The 20444-nt window shown below is 39.4% G+C and overlaps 1 protein-coding gene across 1 annotated transcript; it reads right to left on the reverse strand.

Annotated features, from left to right (window-relative positions):
- Positions 1-3336: 3336 nt before the first annotated feature.
- On the reverse strand, positions 3337-17417 carry LOC119731239. Its single transcript, XM_038204326.1, has 6 exons — positions 17230-17417; positions 15653-15713; positions 13450-13521; positions 12684-12814; positions 4727-5040; positions 3337-4166 (listed from the first exon to the last, which is right to left on the reverse strand). Exons 1-5 carry the CDS (start codon positions 17321-17323, stop codon positions 4739-4741), a joined length of 660 nt encoding a protein of 219 aa, XP_038060254.1. The 5' UTR covers positions 17324-17417; the 3' UTR covers positions 3337-4166; positions 4727-4738.
- Positions 17418-20444: the final 3027 nt, after the last annotated feature.

The raw sequence follows: 20444 nt of genomic DNA on the forward strand, positions 1-20444 counted from the left end.
TCACTGTTATCCAAATAGTTTGGAGAGCCCCTCGACAGAAACTTGTTTATTTTGGATAATCCTGCGGGAGCTTTTTGGGTGTTGTTTTCTGTTGTGTTTTCTGTTATGTTTACTACTCAGTGTTATTTGTACATGTAATTGTTTTGTCTGTATTTCACTGTTTGTAATAGCCTGGAAAATAAAATAAATAAATAAATAAATACACGGAGCCAAGTCTCATGTACAGCCTCCTCAAAAATAAATTATGCAAGCGGAAATGGACTCTGTGTCCTTGGAATATTGATAAATATTTTATGATAATATTAAACCTGGGATATCCAGCTTTCAAATGCTATTTGGTTTATCAATTTTGCATTGCCAAATCAGAGATATGGTCCGTTGAACACAAACACTCAAAAATCAATTTGTGCAACTACGCTACTACGTTAGGCCTAATGACATGGCAAGACATGAAACCTGTTCAAATCCGACTTCATTGGAGGTTCGCAATTCCAGAAGATATGATTCTATTATGATGATTTGGAGAGTGTGTTACAAATAATGAAAAGAACATTATAATATGAATAACAAAAATGTTTCTTCACCTGTTCATTGCTAATTATTTTTCTGCACGATCATGTACATGTATAATACTGGCAATACTGCCGTTTATAGTATCAACTTACGGAAAGTGGCACATAATTGATAAAACAAATAGCATTTGAAAGCTGAATATCGCAGGTTTAACAATGTATAAGCATCATGAAACATTTTTCAATATTCCAAGGACACAGAGCCCGTTTCTGCTTGCAGCATTTTTGGGGGACAGGCTGTATATAACGTCTAATATTACATAGACTACAAAATGACTGATATTGAAAGGAAGTTGTTGGACAGAACTTTAAAACGGCGGTTGTGTTTGAAATTCCGTAACTTGAAAAGTAAAAGAGTGATTAGAGTTATTCTTGTATACTAAGAGAAAGCTTATGAATTGGGCTTTCATATCCTAGATTTTCATTTTGAAAGTGCTACAAGCAAAACTTCGTTAAAACTAGTCCCAACATATTTGGGTGTCGTTTTTTTTTTACTCACCTTGTACATGTAACTTTAATGGAGACAATTATGGTGGCATGAAGCTTGCGTGCGCAAGGAAGTGAATTTTTTTTTAAAGATGACTTTTAAACGGGTGCATACTATGTTCCACAATACCAATGTTCCCCGAAATCCTTACCCTAAACCAGGCTAACCCAACCCCAACACTAACCCTAACCCTAATCCTAAGAATTTCGGGGAACATAGGCATTGGGGAACATAGGTATTGGGGAACATCGGGTAGACCCCCTTTTAAACCCCTGTGCTTGAAAAGGCCAGAGTTGGAGAGCTAGCTTAGTTGTCGGGAATAAATTCTGAAAAGTACATTTTGGGTTGTGTTGATGCACCAATACACAATCAGCAATAGACCTCAAGAGATCAGACCTGACTTCAGATACCAAGAGCATTATGGACAAGAGAAAGGGTGGGCTTTTTGCAATTGCAAATATCACGATAAATTGAATATCACGATACCACTGAATTGTATTCAAACATCAAAAGTACTCACGTTCTCCGGCTACACACAACGCTTGCATTTGTTCCCGGCTACACACAACGCTTGCATTTGTTCCCATCTGATCCGGCAATCGACTTTGAACTTCAACATCCATGACAAGGTCACTGTACCCGGTACCCACCAACTGCTGTTAATGTGATCACACGAGGGTCACGTGACTGTGCGTGGTGTTGTATGTTAATGTCTTCGGTTCCTGAATGACTTTCAACAGGATACCGACGGCGCCAAAAAAAAACCGGTTTATAACGATCACCCGACATCAAAAACATGGCATGCATTATGGCCACTGTTGCAGTAGCTCAGTTTTGTTGAAACTTGCATGACGTCACTAAACTGATCTGAAATCGAGGCAAGGTTGTCAACTAAGTAACATGCAAGTCTATTCTCTTTACTGGGCCGATCAGTGGATTCCATGATTCCACCGAATGGGCTATCCAGTTAAAATAGGAATAAAATTAATTTAAACTTTTAAATACCATTTTCCACTCATAACATTTTTAAAGCCAGGAATTCTATTGATTGATTGATTGATTGATTTATGACAAGTTTTAAATTTAGACTATTCCTCGGGAGCACAAATTATTTAGTTTTTAATTGCGGTACCGCTGCTACATAGACATCAGATTCGAGCCAGCCAACCGACCCCACAAGCTCGGTGGTCGAGTGGTAAGACGTCTGCACTAGAAAGCAGGTCGTGGGTTCGAGTCCCACCCGAGTGATTTTTCCAACCTTCACTCGGGAGGTAGCACACCGAGTATACAGTGTTTACACGTCGGTGAAGGACCAAACGTTTTCATAAGCTTTCTTTTAATACAAGAATCATTCAAATCACTCATGTAATTTTCAAGTTACGGAATTTTAAACACATCCAACGTTTTAAAGTTCTGTCTACGGATCACAAAAAAGTTCAGTGTTCTTGCAGCAAAACGAAAACCAATCACATAGGGATATGTGTGAATTGTTTTCGTTTTGCTGAAAGAACGCACACTTTTTGGGGGGATCCGTGGACAGCACTTTAAAGCAGTGGTTGTGTTTAAATTTCCGTAACTTGGAAAGTACATGAGTGTTTCGAATGATTCTTGTACTAAAAGAAAGCTGATGAATTGGGCTTTCATATCCTAGATTTTGAAAGTGCTACATGTAGAACTTCACTAAAACAATAGTCCTGACATTTGGGTTTCGTTTTTTGACTCGCCCTGTATTCTTACCAAGCCCACTCTAAAGACCCTCTACCAACATCACTACCAAATAAATCACTGCATGAGATCTCAAACTTTTGTTACACTTTAATCAGTTTAGTTACTACACCAACAACATCTTGATACCAAAATAACTTAGTGGTTAAAATATAGAAAAATATACAGCATACCTTGTATAAAATTAAAGACAAGTTATATTGAAGAGATGAATTATACTCAAATATATTGCTTAGAGTTAAACAGTGCACCATATAGGAATATCAGAAATTACATTTGCATAACCCAAATGCATTTACAAGGAACCTTGGCGAATCCACAAAGCCCTGTGAGAAGCAACAATGTCCTTTGCCGGCCTCCATCAAATCATGGGCGTTGCCAGGATTTTTTCTAGAGGTGGGCAAAGCACATTTACCCCCAAAAATCACTCCACTTTTCCAGCATATTCTCGATTTATCATTTTTCGAGGGTGGGCAGGGACATTTGCCCCCCCCCCCCCACCCCATTAAATTACCAGCAAAATGATTTCGCGCCTCTTTTTCTTTCTTCCCCCCCCCCTTTTTGAATCTTGATGGATTTTGAGTTATGAAATAAGTTAGCAAAGCAAAAGCTTAAACATAAATACAATTTAAATAGTAACAAGTCCACCCCAAAAAAGCCTTCAGATAACGCTACATTGCACTAAAACCAATTGTTATAGCTATTTCTCAATGATTAAATAGCATTAAATAGCAAGTTCAGAAAAACTTAATTAGCAATGACTGAAAAAAATACACATCCTTTTACAATATACTCGTTGCAAAGATCTGAAATTAAGAGAAAGACATTATTTGAATTTTATCCCAAAGAGCCACAGAATTCCTCAAAAAATCAAGATGCTTCAAAAGCTTTCCATTACAATTACACAATCTCTACTCACACAAAAAAACGAACTGATTTCAAGCCTTAATCAGAAAGTGTTTTAAAAATATGTTAATACTTTGTAATGTTCAGCCTTATACTGATTTGACAAGGCTAAAATCTTGCTTTTTCAAGATGATACAAAAGATAAATGCCATTACTGCAGCTGCAAAATATTCGTTTTGAATGAAAAATCTAATCAGCCAACCTGTCTTTTGTAAAAAAAAAAAAAAAAATTAAAAATGCATCCAATACTGTACCTCTTCCAAATTAAACGCTACCCCTTACCAAATTTATACAGAAAGTTTTATACATATACAACAATACAAGTCTCCAGAATATATTTTTTTTCCAGTACTATTCTGGAATCATCAGGCTAGCACCCAATCTCTTCAAAGTTTGGCTGACTCTCAAAGGATCACCAATCAACCTCGTTGTACGTCCAATATACACTGGCCAGCAAGCATTTTCGGAGCCGATGTCTAAATGGAAAAGGCAAATAACAAAATTTGCTATAGTTGTACAGTCATTTAAAAAATTTATATCTATATCTGCAGCTTGTTATACAATCCATCACGGAAAGTCGCGAACACCAACGACTCTACTTATGAAGCAATCCGTCATAATCATTACGACCAGTGTGTGGTTTCGATTTTGTTTTGTTTTTGTACTGATATTTTCCAGGTCTCGACCCGAGACCAGGAAATATCGACACCTCAAATATCCGAGACCAAGACCGAGAACACTGGGTATCGAGCCCTAGACCGAGACCACCAAAAACTGATCTCAAGACCGGTCTCGAGACCGAGACCGGTCACGAGTCTGAAGCAAAACAAAATCAGCCGACAACCAGTCGGAAGCAATACACATTACATGACATTGAGGCTGGTAACCCGTTGTTGCTGAGCAAATATATTCTGTGCTTGGCAAAGTTTCTGTGCTGAGCACAGCCATGAAATTGGCCCCAGTTTTCTACCAAAAAACATACCCTTGAGGGTTATGGCTAAATATAGAAATAGAAAACGAAGGTCTTTGCCATCACCTGAGTTCAGAACTACGGATATCGTGATATGCCAGCATCTCCTTCTGGATCTGCGTCATCATCGTCGTCGAAGTCTCCGAACGGATTCTTGGAGTCCTCCTTGATGTAGTCCTCGTCAGGTTCTTCCTGCTTGGACACGGGAGCCAGAGTGTCCATCTCTTTCCTCTTGGTGCTCTGCCCGGCATCGAAGCGGGTGTACTTGGTGGTCGAGGCAGAGGCTTGTTGGGGGGTTTGCTCGCTGGCAGCATGCATGAGGGCTTGCTCCTGGTAGGTGCGGAGGAGGTAGAGTATGGCTAGGAGGTCCAAAACCACTCCTGTATGAGAGGAGGGGGAGATTGAAGTTCAGTCTGTGTTTGTTGCGGTCGAGAGAGTTTTGGAGGCAAACAGATTCAGTTTGGGAGCCGGATAGGGCATTGACTTGTGTGGTCTTTTGATGTCACTGGCAACTCGCTACCCGCTACATGTGTATATGGCATAGCTGTATCGTGCGCTACGCCTCAGTGTGAAATGCATAGTTAATCGTTATTTTCACCCTCTTTCCGATAAATTATCGAAAAACCTTTATAACAAGGTCCTTGGGACCAACACAAATTACCTTGTTATACAGGTACCTTGTATTAACAGTAATGGAACACAACGACTTGGGACTTATAACCTAATATTTTGCTTGTTATAAGCAGGATGCTGTACGTACCCCTAACCCCCTAGTACTTCCTCGGGACTACCCTGCTAAATCCAACAGAGTCCAACCGGACTTTCCTGTTCAATCCACTGTGCTTTATTTTCAGTTACCTGCTGAATCCAACGGAGTCCAACATGGCGTTATAATGCGGTTCAGTTGCCTGCTGAATCCACCATTTTGCATGAGGAATGTACACAAGGGGTTAATTGCTCAATCCAACAGGCTCCATCGGGTATGCGACATAGTTGGATCCTGTTGGATTCAGCAGGGTTAGGGTTAAATGCTCTTCTTATCAGGGTTCGACTGTATGTATACATGTGCATGTGCCATTCTTCTGTGTTTCAAAGCAGGATTAGCTGTATGAGGCTTTCATCAGATGCTGCTATTTTGGTTCTGCGCTACTAAGTGTATGCGTACGCGCAGACACGATATGAAACAACGGACATGATGGACTGGTCAATACGGTTACGGATAGCCTGGTTCAGATTTTAGAAGATTTAGGCAGTTCAGCTTCAGATGGGACTTGTCTACATACATATTTTTTTGTCTTCTGCATGACAAGTTTGAAATAAACATGAAAACTCAAGAAAAACAAAAAGTATGTTGCTCAAGCTTTAATGAATTTGGATTGAATTGCACTTTGATTGAAAAAAAAAAACACAAGCAAAACATTTTTCCGAAAGAAATCAATAAATCTACCACCTTCAAATGAAAAGATGTTAATATGGAGAGTAATCGGTAGGATCTTACATCTAGCATAAATGACCATTTACATGATATTGGTAAAAAATAAAATACAACCAACGATTACATTTCTGGTAAAATACTCGAATGACATTTACATGGAAGAAACATTGGCATTTTTTATCAACTCAATGAACTCATTGATGATATAAAGGTGTGCTGCTCATACATATTTTTTTAAAAAGAAACATCAAAACTGTAAATTATTTATCAGGACGACTAACAGTAGTACAAACGAAAAACATATGGTGCACTGCATGCATCAGCAATTTCCATTGACTTCTATTACTGTTATTAGAGAAGTACTAGTATGCCACCTAGCATAAATTAGCATAAATAAGAATAACTTATGCCTTAGGAGTGGTTGTTTTCAAATAATTGAATATTCGCTTATTTGAACTTGGACCTGATCGAATATTTGAACATCCGAAATGCACTGATCAAGCTTAACACGGATAGTTAAATGAATAGGCAGTGAGGGAACTGAACAAACGGCACAAAAACAGGAACCATTTAACTAGATGAACTATAAAAATTCAGGCTGCCGCCAACTACACTTTGTTACAGCTTAGCATAACTAATGCTATTTCCAACAATAAGTTACAAACCTACTTCTGCGTTAGAGAATGAAAAAAAAATGTATGCTCAACACATATATGCCTGATCAAAACATTTTCTCAAATCAAGACTACCAAGACTTGTATTTTATTTTAAACAGTAAAAGTATTTTTATTTATATTATAAATATAAGTATTTGTAAATATGTAATATATATTGACTTAAAAAAGGTGTATTTTGTTTTTACATAAATATTTTGCTGATAGTGACTCATGCGATTAAATTTAAATGGGCATTAATAAAGAACTATTTACATGAACAACCACCATGACCACTGGAGATGTAGGCCTAAAGAACATAAATATTGGGCTTTTGGTCTAGACCACATTTTGATACAAAATATGGATTTACTTTAACAAACTTGTTATTCTTTGATTTCAGGTTATAGCACAACAAACAGGACAATCAAATATACACAGAAAAAATTCAAATTAAGGAAAATATCCTTCTAAATTCACTATACTTGTACCTAGTACATGTACATGTATGTTATACACACCCTAAACTTTAGTTCTTGGCATTCTCATGGAAGTAAAGCTCTGAGCTTTGTATAAATATTTTATTATTCATGTTATGTACATATGCAAATAGACTGATGCATCAAGCCCCACCCCCATGATGTTTTGACCAATCACTGCCATGAATGCTTAATCAAATATCCAATCAAATTCCAACTAGCATGCACTTTTTTCATGAGACACAGGCTGTTGGAACATGCTCTATGCCAATGAAGAAACACTCATGTTATCACCAACATGTGCTGGGGGCTGGGCTGAAGGGTATTAATGATATGACAACATCCAAACCAAAAGAAATCACACATTCATACAAGCACCAGAGACACAGCACCAAAGTGTGAAACTTAAGACAGGCATAGATGTTAAAATATATTATACATGTATTTACAACTCAAAGGCTTCACAGAGTCTGTGATATTTTACACTGCTACAATGTACCTTTATCATGTACATGTAAGGAACTATTGTTATAACATGTTGCCTATAGACGTACTAAATTCAAATCATAAAAGAGCCACAAACAGCTAAACAATTCTAAGTGGTATCCCAGCATAGCGAGTTACTATCTCTCCAAGACGATTTACTCTCTTGCTGCAGCATGTTGCTATCTTGCCACAGCACGGAACTATCGCACTGCGGAATGATACTAATTTGCCGTAACACCTAACCATCTTGCTGCAGAGGTTACTAGCTCGCTGCGGCAAGTTACTTTCTCACAATGGCAAGTTAGTGACGAGTTACTATCTGGCTGTGGAGAGATACTGTCTCTCGAGATAGCATTTGACCGTGGCGAGAAAGTAACTCGCCACAGCCAGATAGTATCTTGCCATAGCAAGAAGTCCGTCACCGCAGCGAGACACCAATGTACTATCTGGCTGTGGAGAGTTACTGTCTCTTGAGATAGTATCTGACCATGGCGAGAAAGTAACTCACCGCGGCAAGATAGTACCTTTCCATGGCGAGATAGTAAATCTGTCGCTGCAGCGAGACACCTATTTATATAGATCTGGCTGTGGAGAGCTACTGTCTCTTGAGATAGTATCAGACCATGGCAAGAAAGTAACTCGCCACGATAAGATAGTATCTCGCCACGGTAAGATAGTATCTTGCCATGGCGAGATAGTAAGCCCGTCCCACAGCGAGACACTAGTTTGGACAATTTTTATTGCTTGTGGCCCCTCTACGCTCTGTAATATAAGGCCTCTGTTCAACAGAAAGTTTAAAGCTACTTCTCCACATAAATAAGATTTGAAACTTATTAGAAGAATCTCTTTTTTAGGACGATGTTTGGTATTGATAAGACAAGCACCAACAAGTTCTTTTCAAAAAGAAGAGATTCTTTCACCAGTGTTACCGCAAACCCTAACTATTTTGTCCACGTAAATGAAACTGCTCGAAGGAAGACTAGTGCAGAGAAAGCTTACAGGCAAGACATAAATTTCTGCTAAGAAATTTGCTTGAGATGTGAAAATATTTGCTTGCAAGAAGTGGTAACCAGTCAATATTACAAGCAGTTTATATTCCTTGTGACTGGTACCCGGCAGAATTTGTGCTAAGCATTTAATTTAAGGGAGCAGTTACATGGGTACGGCTTGTAATTACACCAGTGATATGGGAAGTGGCTGCAGCGGCTACCATAGACACATGTGTAATTTCCAGCCATAGCCACGTAATCAGGACGCAGCAACCCTTCGAGCTTCAAGCACATAAAAATTACGCGGTGAAACCACATGGAAAATTTTATCACCACACGTGTTTCTAGGTCAATAACCCTGGCATGCCTGTACATGCACAAGATATAGGTCATTCACATGGCCAGGGATTGTTTACAACCTGTCTGAGCTCTGGGCGGCACGAGGGGTTGACACAAAGAGATCGGCGGCACAAAGGGGGTGGCCACTAAGATCTCCAATTACTGCACAAAGGCATTTAGGCGCCATCTTGACTGCTGTCTTTCAACACTCCTTACTCTGGAGTGGCTAGGGTCTGGCCAATGGGAGTCTACAGGCTTGTGGTGTATAGTAGGGGTGAGGATTACATGGAAGCTTGGCCTTATTGGCCCATTGAAAATAAAAAAATATGACCATATTTGGAAAATGTGGAGAATTTTATCACCGCCTTGCTTCTTGAAGGGTTCCAGCTTCATGAAATTTACATCCTGGTATTATTAGACTCGTACTCCAGCGTTAGTATTCAACTCGGGAAAAGTGTTAGATGTTAGTGGAGAGAAGTTGGTATTTGTCCCGTTCCACGTCCCTCTGTTCTTTGGTCTGTTCTTTGAAAGGGCCACAGACAAGCATTGCACACAGCACGGCATGCAGGGCTAACAAGCTCCCTACAGGAGGGGGAAACAAAAAACAACAGGAGAGGAGGGGGAGTGTGGGACAGGATTAGTTAACCAGTGCAAAGTATTGCTCGTATTTACTGCCCTATTCAAGGACCCTGGCAACGGCTAATGGACTGTTCCGGATTTGATCATAAGCCCCGCCCACTTTGGTTAATATCACAGTACTTGTGACCAACACAGTTATATTTAAAAATGTAGAGAGCACACTTGCTATACTACGCACACACGCAGATGTGCCAACATGGACATGCGGCCCTCGTACTTTAGGTGGAACAATTACCTCCAAACAAAGTCTTGGCCCAAAACGCCAGTGATTGATAGTGGATCATGCAGTTTCAAGTTCATTTGGCAGTAGCGCACCATCTAACGGCATAATTAGACCAGCACGCCTGTTAGTGCTAGAATGTTTAAAAAAAAGTTTTATAAGGGCGCTGTTCAACAGTAACTGTCAGTGCTGTTCAAATACAACCGTCGCTATCGATTACTGACATCATCAGCCGTGTGTTTGCAAAGGCCGAACAACCAGGGACGCTTTGGCCTTCGCAACCACACAGCTGATCATGGGCTAAGACTACCTCCAACACGTCACAATTGCAAAATCCCCCCATGTGCCCACGCAAGCACACACAGCGTGCTATATTTAGAAAGAATTCAGAAGTTGTTCCACCTTAAGTACAGCGGCTGCACTTCTCTGTCAGATCATGCACGTAGTGTGCTCTCTAGGGTTTTTAAATATAACTCTACATTGTGACCGTGGTCAGGATCTGATTGGTCAATGCGCAGTGTTTGACTGACAAGAAACGGGTGAATATCTTTGAACTCTCATTGGATAATATTTGTTGTCCAGGGAGAATACTTTACGTATGTATACGCATCATATCTGAGTAGTGTTACCGAATGCACGCATATTGATTAAAGCAGTGTTGTGGTCGATTCCATCTCAATTCCAGTCACAAGTAAATCGCAAGTTCATTCACAAGTCCAGCCACCAACAACAGGGGTTGAACGATAACTACTTGTCTTGGGACTGGATGACTTGTGAGGACTTGCAGGGACTTGTGACTAGACTACAACATTGCTTTGTCAGTGCAGCAGGCTTCCCACAATCCTCTGCATTTCCTTCTCAATATCTTGCATTACAAGATTAGCCGTCACCAGAGCCTTGAATAGAGTAAAGCGATTAGGTAGATTTCACAAGTGAAGAACAAAGGGTGTAACAGAAACAAAGACACCACAGAAAAAGAAAGAATAAAGGTGATGCTGTCCACATGTATCTTATCTTTTCATATTTCGTGGTCAATCGCACATTTTGATGTAAATGTGTCACAAATTTCTGATCATCCAAGTATTTTGAGAGAATCTAGTCTTGATCCCAAGTCTGGACTTGCATTTTATTCCCCAAGCGCAGCTAGTTCCTAATAGGAGTGGTAAAGCCAGAGTTCGCTCCCAACACGATAAATCATTTTTAAGTATTGGGAACTCTTGCAGCGCTAACCCAGAACAAGTCAGGTGTGTTTACAAACACAAATGCCCCGCAACCGTGACTGTTTCCATGACATAACACCACTCTAACATCAACTTACATGTACCTTGGTCAAATGGAACGTTCATTGACAGCATTAGTGTCTTCTGTAGGTTTTATATGAATTAATCCCTAATCCCTATGACCTCAGAATAAATACAAGATTTCTATTGTTTTAGCCACTGTGACCTTGACCCTTGACCTTTCGACCCCCAATGCGATAGGCTCCTTAGGATTGCCAAGGACAATCCACAAACCAAATTTGAAGTTCATATGTAAAGTAGGCCTATATCTCAAGTTATCACGCTGACAAAATTTCTTTTGTTTTTGCCACTGTGACCTTGACCCTTGACCTTTTGGCCCCAAATGCAAAAGGCTTCTTAGGATTGCCAAGGACAATCCACAAACCAAATTTGAAGTTCATATGTAAAGTATATCTCAAGTTATCGCGCTGACAAAATTTCTATTGTTTCAGCCACTGTGACCTTGACCCTTGACCTTTCGGCCCAGAGTGCAAAAGGCTTCTTAGGATTGCCAAGGACAATCCACAAACCAAATTTGAAGTTCATATGTTAAGTATTTCTCAAGTTATCGCGCTGACAAAATTTCTATTGTTTCAGCCACTGTGACCTTGACCCTTGACCTTTTGGCCCCAAATGCAAAAGGCTTCTTAGGATTACCAAGGACAATCCACAAACCAAATTTGAAGTTCATATGTTAAGTATTTCTCAAGTTATCGCGCTGACAAACGTCAAACGTCCTCAATCCTCCAAAATCCTCATGCGCTTCAACACCATGCATTCACCCTAAATCCTCCAAAATCCCCATGTTTCTCAAACACCATTCATCCTCAATCCTCCAAAATCCTCATGTTTCTCAATCACCATTCATCCTCAATCCTCCAAAATCCTCACGTTTCTCAAACACTATTCATCCTTAATCCTCCAAAATCCTTGCAAAACCGCCATGAGGATTTTTGAGGATTGAGGGTAAGGGCTAATTAGGCTGCACACAGAGCATGCGAGGTGCAACTGCATGCTTGAAATTTCCTAGGCAGCACTGCCAACGTTCCCAGTACTGTACTTCATTTACATTGTTCGTATCGAACTCTCACCGTCGCAGCAACAGATCCGTGCTTGGCTTGGACCGATATCATTAGGGGAATAAAATCTAGTTCAGTCTTGGATCAAGACTAGTGAGAACCCTGCTGAATCCAACAGGATCCAACAACTTCCACAAAAATCTTTTGTTCACTGCTCAGATCAACAAAATCCACAGATTTTAAAAAAAATCCCTCTTTGCTGTTGGATCTTGTTGGATTCAGTAGAGTAAGGCTTAACATTTTTGCAATTTGCACATTGACAAACTTAAAAAAATCCATATGTACCATTGCATTCAGATTGGAGTATGTTCAGTACAACAAACGGTGGAACTGCAGACATGCTTACTTAACAAAGAATAAGGTGCACCACGGAAGAATGACAAGACTGAAGATGTACGACTCGAGAGAAAAAACTGCAACTCACCTGCAACAATCGACCAAATATTTTCGTGGTCCAAGAAACAGATGACCGAGAGCGCGATGTAGATGGCACTTCGTTTCCAGTTGTCGAGCCAAGAGACGATGGTCCACGTCTTACCACAACAACTGTCTGGTCTAGAAATGTAATAGGATAAAGCTGTTTTTTGAAAATACGAACGCAAACAAAAATTCCTAAAAAATCCTTCAAAAATCCACTAGGCGATTTTGGCAGGGTTTTGTAGGATTGAGAAGGGTAAATCTAAAGCTTCGTTTCCAGTTGTCGAGCCAAGAGACGATGGTCCACGTCTTACCACAACAACTGTCTGGTCTAGAAACGTAATAGGATAAAGCTGTTTTTTGAAAATACGAACGCAAACAAAATATTCCTAAAAGATCCTTCAAAATCCACTAGGCGATTTTGGCAGGGTTTTGTAGGATTGAGAACCTGAAGCACTATTAACCCTAACGTACCTGAATCCATTAAAATCAACACCCTTCTTTTGGAGGATTTTGGCAGATTCAGAATACCTGCATATTGCAAAAAAAATGGGGCATTTTGATGGATTCAGGACAGTAAGTCTAGCTGCAAGATTTTGATGGATTCAGGATACCTCTATATGAGCACTTGCATGCCTTAATCCTGCAAAATTCCTGTGATTTCTTGAATGTGGTCATTGGAACGGTAACCACTGCCTCAATCCTCCAAAATCCTCCAGCAATCATTGTCAATATGCTGATGCAGAGCCAGGGATAAACAACAAAGTACTTACGAGCAGCATTTCGTAAAGCAGGGTTCAAAGAAGAAAATCACCTCAAGCAGCGTGATGATGGAAGCCACAACACTGGGTGGAACAAATGGAAAGTAACGTTGACTGAAGAATACTACATTTTAAAATTACAAATGTAAATTGTAATTAAAGATATAGTCCATCATTTGTAATTAGTGCATTTTGTTCGTTTGAAGCAACAAAAGTGTTCAAAATCTAATGAAGGATACTGAACAACTAACCTGATGAAGTTTCAGCTAAGCTTCAGCATATACTGAGAAAAACAGCATTCTAGGATCTCAATTTCAAATCAAAAGTTGCTGAATCATGTTTTGAATTGTTTTGAATTGCAGCTATACGCGATGTCGCACACTGATCCGACGAATTATAGCAACCGCGCGCGCCTGTATGTCGTACCAATGCTTGCGCGCGCTGCGCCGAATAACAAAACGAACTACTAATTTAAATTTTTCTACGGCGTGTCTTAAGACACCTTGTTGGAAAGGCCTTCTTTCGTTGATTACTTCAAAATGATAGCTTGCCAGAAAGATTAATTTCACAGGGAGTTTAGTCCACTTACTATCTTTCAACCAAGTATGTTTTTCAACAATAATACGTCAGTTACTTTTTCGGATGGCTGCAAATGATGGACTATAGCTTTAAAGCACTAATGTCTGTCAAATTTCTGTCAAACGTTGTGCCTACATGTACACAGAGTTTTATTTCCAAGCAAACTTGATTACCTAACCCCAACTTGTAGATCCTTGGCCACAACAGTGTGATATTTAACAGTTGTTGACTGCTGTGATGTGGGATATGACGTTCTTAACACCCGAGGGGTGCATAGCACCCAAGGCGAAGCTATATTAAATCAGTGCGATGTAGCCTTTGATAATTGAAGGTTTTCATGTCCTGCCGGACCCAAGACTAAGTGGTTGATGTTGCAGTTCTCATTGCGCAAATCTATAGCATGCCAGCAGGTTCCAACGGGTGCAACGAACGCAGTGCGATATCACCCTCGGTGTGTCCAGACACGTGTCTGTCCTAGACCTATAAAATTACAGTATCCAAGCACGCGATATGTTAAGGAGAATACACGAGAAAGTGTGGATTCGTAATTTAAGAATTCACGAGGCGCGAAGCGCCGAGTGAATTCGTAAATTAAGAATCCACACTTGCGAGTGTATTCTTCGACTTAAACCATTGCGTCAACAGAAGTATTGGAAAAAATGCTGCAACCTGACGCCACTTTTTTTTCTTCATATATCATCTCAATGAAGGCCATTCGTTGCAAACATGATGATAAGACATGAATCTGGAACTGATAAATGTTTTTTGAAAATTGTTAGGAAATACTTGAAATGACTCTCCATAGACGTTGTACACAAGCGCGGAAGTGGCGTCAGGTTGCAACATTGTTTCCTGGCGTGTTTAGCATGTGTAGGCCTATCGACACACCCGTACAACCAAGTCATTTTGTGTGCATTATTCGCTCCTTACGTCAAAATGGATAGTTCAGACGACGATTTCTTTCTGACTAAAAGTAGATTTTGCAGTGACGGCGGAAAATCTGACAGTGAAGATGTATTGGTAATTTTCGGAAAGCAAATTTTCACGCAGACGGTCCTATTCATGCTCATTATGGAGAACAATTGTCCGACATGTTCAAAGTGTGGATTCGTAATTCCGAATCCACACTTTACTAAAGATTCGTCGTTCCGAATCCACACTTTGTGACCAGTGTAAGAGATTCGTAGATCCGAATCCACACTTTTAACAATAGTGTGACGTCATAGCAATGGTTTAAAACAATATCCCATATACCATGGTCCACATCGCAGTCCGCATATTGCGCTATTCTGTGAGAAGTGTGTGCTTTTCCCACTGTTGCACAACTTATGGGATAACCAGTGAACAATTTGTGGACACAGTGCACGTTCCATCTTGACTATTCGTCAAGTTTGCTTCGCCTGTAACTGGATACTGGTGTCAGATTTGACGTCCACACTGATGAAAAATAGGATTTGCATCTAACAAAATACCATCAAAAATAAAAGGGACATTCTTACTGCAAAACATTGCAATGAGGCAACTGAACATGTTGCATGTAGGCAGAAGTATTAAGTAAGATAACATCCAAAAGAAAAATTTCCAAGGAGTTTTACTAGTAGAAATTACGGTTACATATTACAAAATAAAAACTCACATGAAATAGATTCCATAGAAATCTTTGGTTTCTAATGACGTGATCCCTACTGCCCAGAAAGCTGCATAAACATAAAACAAGCAAGCAAAATAAAAAAACAAATAATGCATTGCCATTGTGCAACATAGGGCTTTTATGCAGACATTTTTCTCCTGTAATTTTGCATTCTTACTGCAATTAAACTGCGCAGGGCCTGTATATAAGAAATACTTTATCTTGACAATTCCCCGAGAGATATTTTTGAGGAAAACATATTGCCGCGAAACTGCTGTATACACAGTACGTAAACATCATTGTGACTAAGGATGTGAATTTGCATTAATTTTGTAAACATTTAGCAAATATTTTAAGAACCGTTTAAATGTTTAAAGTCCCGTTTAAAGTCCTGCCCATTATGTCTGCAGACCGGCTTGAATGACATGATACATGTAAATCAACAATGGCAGTCAGTGAAAAAATAAAAACTTGTAAATTAAATACTTTGAAAACAAAAAATTATTTGTGCCATGTATGTTTAACTCAAAGGAAGATCGTGTGAACGTAGGTCCTTTTTTATAATTTGGGTTTCGTTTAAACATCTTGGAAAATATGTAAACAGATTAAGAATTGTTTTGGTTTAAACGTTTAAACGTCACATCCTTAATAGTGACAGAGGCCCTCTAGTGACAGTACAACCTGGTCTTGTCAGTTTCAGGCCTCTTGCAAATTGATGGCCAAATGCAATATTTCAGCAACTTAAAGTTAAAGAAATGTACAAGTATTTCTTAGTATCTTACACTTAGTTACAGAGTTCATATGAAACTGAAAGGTTATTATCTGAGAAACAATTACAATTTCGTTGTTAACATTCAGCATGTCATGTTCAGTATTGGTCAAAAGTGCGCCTGCATGCATGCACTTTTGACCAATAGTGAATGACAGGAAACATCCGTACCGATGCACTTTGCCAAAATTTGACGCAAGCTAGTGAGGGAGATTATCTCAGCAGAAATTTGTCTGAATTCAATTCGAAATTACAAGATAGCTAGACTCTGAAGAGTCAAGGTAATGCATTCAATGTGTTTTTTGCTATTATAGTATTAAGCAGTTGTACTTGTAGACGTGATTGTCATTGTCAATTGCGTGATTAAAGTGACAAAATAATTCCAATCTTAAGTTGATTTTCTGCTGCCCCAGCAACCGGACCTTCCACGCACAGGGTGTATGGCCTTTTGTGGCTGATAATACAGGGGTAGTCTATTTCAGCCACATTTATGGGGCTACAAAATCACCACAGACAGTCCACAACAATGGTCACGCCCCCCTTCATTCAACATGTTCAATCATTCATGCCCTTCCCCTCACTTGGTCAGTTGAAATAGCAGTTGTGGCATGCAATTAAACATTTCTTACGAGCAGCAGTCATTTTTATAGGGACAGCATAGTGACAGTTTCGTTTTACAAATCTTATTGCTAATGCTAGCCAGGGGATGAGCAAAAATACTAAAATATGGTGGGAAAAACAAAAAAAAAGGACTTTGTCATGTTTGTCTTTGGCGAGTGGTTCGTGGAATTTATTTTGGTTACGATAGACAAACCTGCAGCTGTCCCCATGCCCCATATCCGGACAATCGGGGTGTAATACTTCCACAGGAACTCACAGTATGGGTTTTTACAACATTCACAAACCATTTTGAACCCAAATTTGTCTTGAAATGGGGATCAAATTGTAGCAGACTGCAGACTGCAGACGTTTTTCTTTGGTCGGGCGCAGCCGTGTAAGAATATCATTGGTCTGGTTCCTTAAAATAACTGCGTTCCTCATATATCCAAGTACGACTTGGTACCCGTCTAGTCAGGCAATTAGAAAGAGGGCGCTATTCATCAGCAGACAACAACCCTGGGAAAATGAGTCATTCAGTACCGTACGGCCCGGGGGGGGGGGGTAGTCTATATAACATATGAACTGATTTGCTGATTAATTAGGCAAGACCTCCGCATCTTGACCTCTAGATTTTGACCAAGCAGCGGACGCTTTCTATATCGGGTCTTCAGTCATTCACCGTTGCAATCATAGATATGGATAAAAAAAAAACCTGTGTCACACGCTCTGTTAGCCCCATAAATGTGGCCTATTTACTGGACTGCCTCCGTAAACATAGGCCACACGTCCACATGTACAAAAATCGTGTCGACTTTGCCAAATTTTGATTTTCACATTAAGGCTTAGTTTGTAGGGTTTTTTTGCTTTAGAAGCATACTCACCCTCTTTATAGGCTAATCAGAAAGTGCTGCCTTTTTCAGATGTATATTTTTCGTGAAATTTCCAGATTCATTTTTACACGTTTGCGTATCAAAATTTCAACATGAAATTTCACAAAAATTAGACATCTGAAAAAGGCAGCACTTTCTGATTAGCCTATAAAGTGGGTGAGTATGCTTCTAAAGCAAAAAAATCCTACAAACTAAGCCTAAATGTGAAAATCAAAATTTGGCAAAGTCGACACGATTTTTGTACATGTGGACGTGTGGCCTATGTTTACAAAGGCAGTCCAGTAAATAGGCCACATTTATGGGGCTAACGCTCTGTATCATGTTACGCGATATGCGCCTAGCTGAATGTTGTATTACAAACAAATGCATTCGAATTGACAAATCAAACCATTAGTCCTGATTTGGGAATAAAATGACGTCACGATTTTTTTGTAAAGTCGACTCCGATTGGCTGGTGCGCAGCTTGCATATATCTGCATGTTTAGACATTCCAGACGTTCAGGATTGGCTCCGTGGACAACGGGTGATACTCGGACTGGGGGGGGGGGGCGTTATATCACACAGTTAGACTCCATCCATCCCCCCTCCCCCCCACAAATCATATAATGAAAGAAAACACTTTAATCACAGTTTCACAGACGGTTTTTATCATCCAATTTTTTTTTAGTCATTAAACGAGCAAACAATCAAACATATATATATTCTCATTCCATCATACATTATTACAATGTACACAAGCAAAAGCTTTACATCGATTTGCATTTTAAAATAATCAAAATCTCTGATTTGCTTTTACAGAATTCTAAGAATTGGAATTTGGCAGTTTCAACAAAATAACCAAATCTAGTTAAATAATTATAATTACTGGGGATTAGTTGGAACGCGACTATTACAAAAGTCATGATTCTGTCTGGTAGATTGAAGGTGTTGATCCAAACAATTCAAATTTGAGTTAAAATCTGCTAAAAATAATTTCAGATCTTGTGTAAGTACATGTACTGATAAATATCTAAATAGAGGATGTCGATGGACCACATGGGAAGATATAGTACACATCACATAACGCAGCATTGTATTTCAAACACATCCACAAAAAGTCGTTGAACAATCAAACTTCCTATATAGAATAAAGGCCAATTTACACATACGCAACAATACGCACAAATAAATGAGCGATAAAATGCACGACTTGCGTCGCGTAAATGTGAATTCATAATTGTACCTATATCCTTTGAAAGATATATGCAACAATGTCATGCGACAATGCAAATTGGTCTTAATAGGAGACTTTTGAGACAGTGGTGGCAGCAAACGCACCGGTCCTTTTTCCATTGTTTGCGTCATATTGAGCATGCACGCTTTGGCTTTAAAACATGACGTAAACAATTGAAAAAGGACCGGTATGTTTGTTGCCACCACCGTCTCAAAAATCTCCATTCAGTGACGGCCTTTTTCTGAGGTGGCACCAGGCTTGTGCGAGTCGTGCTCAGGTAGTACGCGCGCCCTTCAGACTCGCGCGAGTCGCGCTCAGGTAGTGCGCACGCACTGCGGGCTCCTTCAACCAATAGGGTTACCGAGAAACGCACACTGCCTCGTCTTTAAGAACACGTGCGGCATGCGCGCGAACATGGTGCTACCTCAAAAATTGCTTTTAATTTTGTTCCCCGAATTAGTGTATACATGCTAGTTCTTAGAAGTTCAGCCTAGTTGCAAATGACATAAATATGGCAGCCACACATAAGAAGGTTAAAATACTTTCAGTAGGTGCCAACAAACCTGAGGGTTTGGTTTTTAACTATTATTTTTAACAACTCTCTTTAATTTTTATGACAAAATTTTTTTTGGAAATAGCTCTAGAAAAAAAATTGTGATATTAAAAGACATTTTCATACGTCACTTTTCATTTACTAAAATTTCATTCCCTTTTTAAATTTTAGGAAAATGCAGGGCCACTTTTTGAAAACGTGATCGATCGTCAATGCAGCCATCTCTCAAAATTCCAATTAAGTTACATTTTAAGCTTCAAATTTCCTACAAAGGAGATACGAATTGGGATATCGGACAAAACGGCAAGATGTTGGATTTAATCAACAATTTCATATAAAATTATTAAAAGAAATTAGAAATTACAGGTGGGGCACTGAGGTAAATACAAATAATCTTAAACTGGGGTATGAAAAAGATTACAAATATGTGTGGGAAGGTGACATTGTCAATTTGTCCACCAATTGCACTCTTTAGAGAAAAAGACCAAAATGAGAAAGGTTTTCCATAAACATTTAATAAATGCTGTCATAAGGCCAAAAAAAAAAGTCTCCGGTTTCTGGTATGCGCACGTCGCCGTAGCCATGCGCGTCGGCAAAATGAAAAAGTTTTTTTTTCAATGAAAGATGATGTCTCAAAACCGCCAAACTCACTGGTTTGACTGGAATCCTGCTGCTGCACAATTTTAACGTGTTTTTAGATTGGGTTATGGTCGAGAATAAGCTTTATGTGGCCTCTCTGGACTCCCATATATTTGCACTAAGTTTAGTCGGGC

The sequence above is a fragment of the Patiria miniata genome, unplaced genomic scaffold (assembly GCF_015706575.1).
Source record: "Patiria miniata isolate m_02_andy unplaced genomic scaffold, ASM1570657v1 HiC_scaffold_23, whole genome shotgun sequence".
NCBI classification, from domain to species: domain Eukaryota; kingdom Metazoa; phylum Echinodermata; class Asteroidea; order Valvatida; family Asterinidae; genus Patiria; species Patiria miniata.

What these genes read in the sequence shown, in the direction of transcription:
- LOC119731239 (XM_038204326.1), bottom strand. Translation starts at nt 17,323, where the DNA reads ATGGTTTGTGAATGTTGTAAAAACCCATACTGTGAGTTCCTGTGGAAG. An exon ending in GGGCATGGGGACAGCTGCAG is followed by an intron (nt 15,714 to 17,229) that starts GTTTGTCTATCG and finishes ATGTTTATGCAG; the next exon opens with CTTTCTGGGCAGTAGGGATC. An exon ending in TGCTTTACGAAATGCTGCTC is followed by an intron (nt 12,815 to 13,449) that starts GTAAGTACTTTG and finishes TTACATTTCTAG; the next exon opens with ACCAGACAGTTGTTGTGGTA.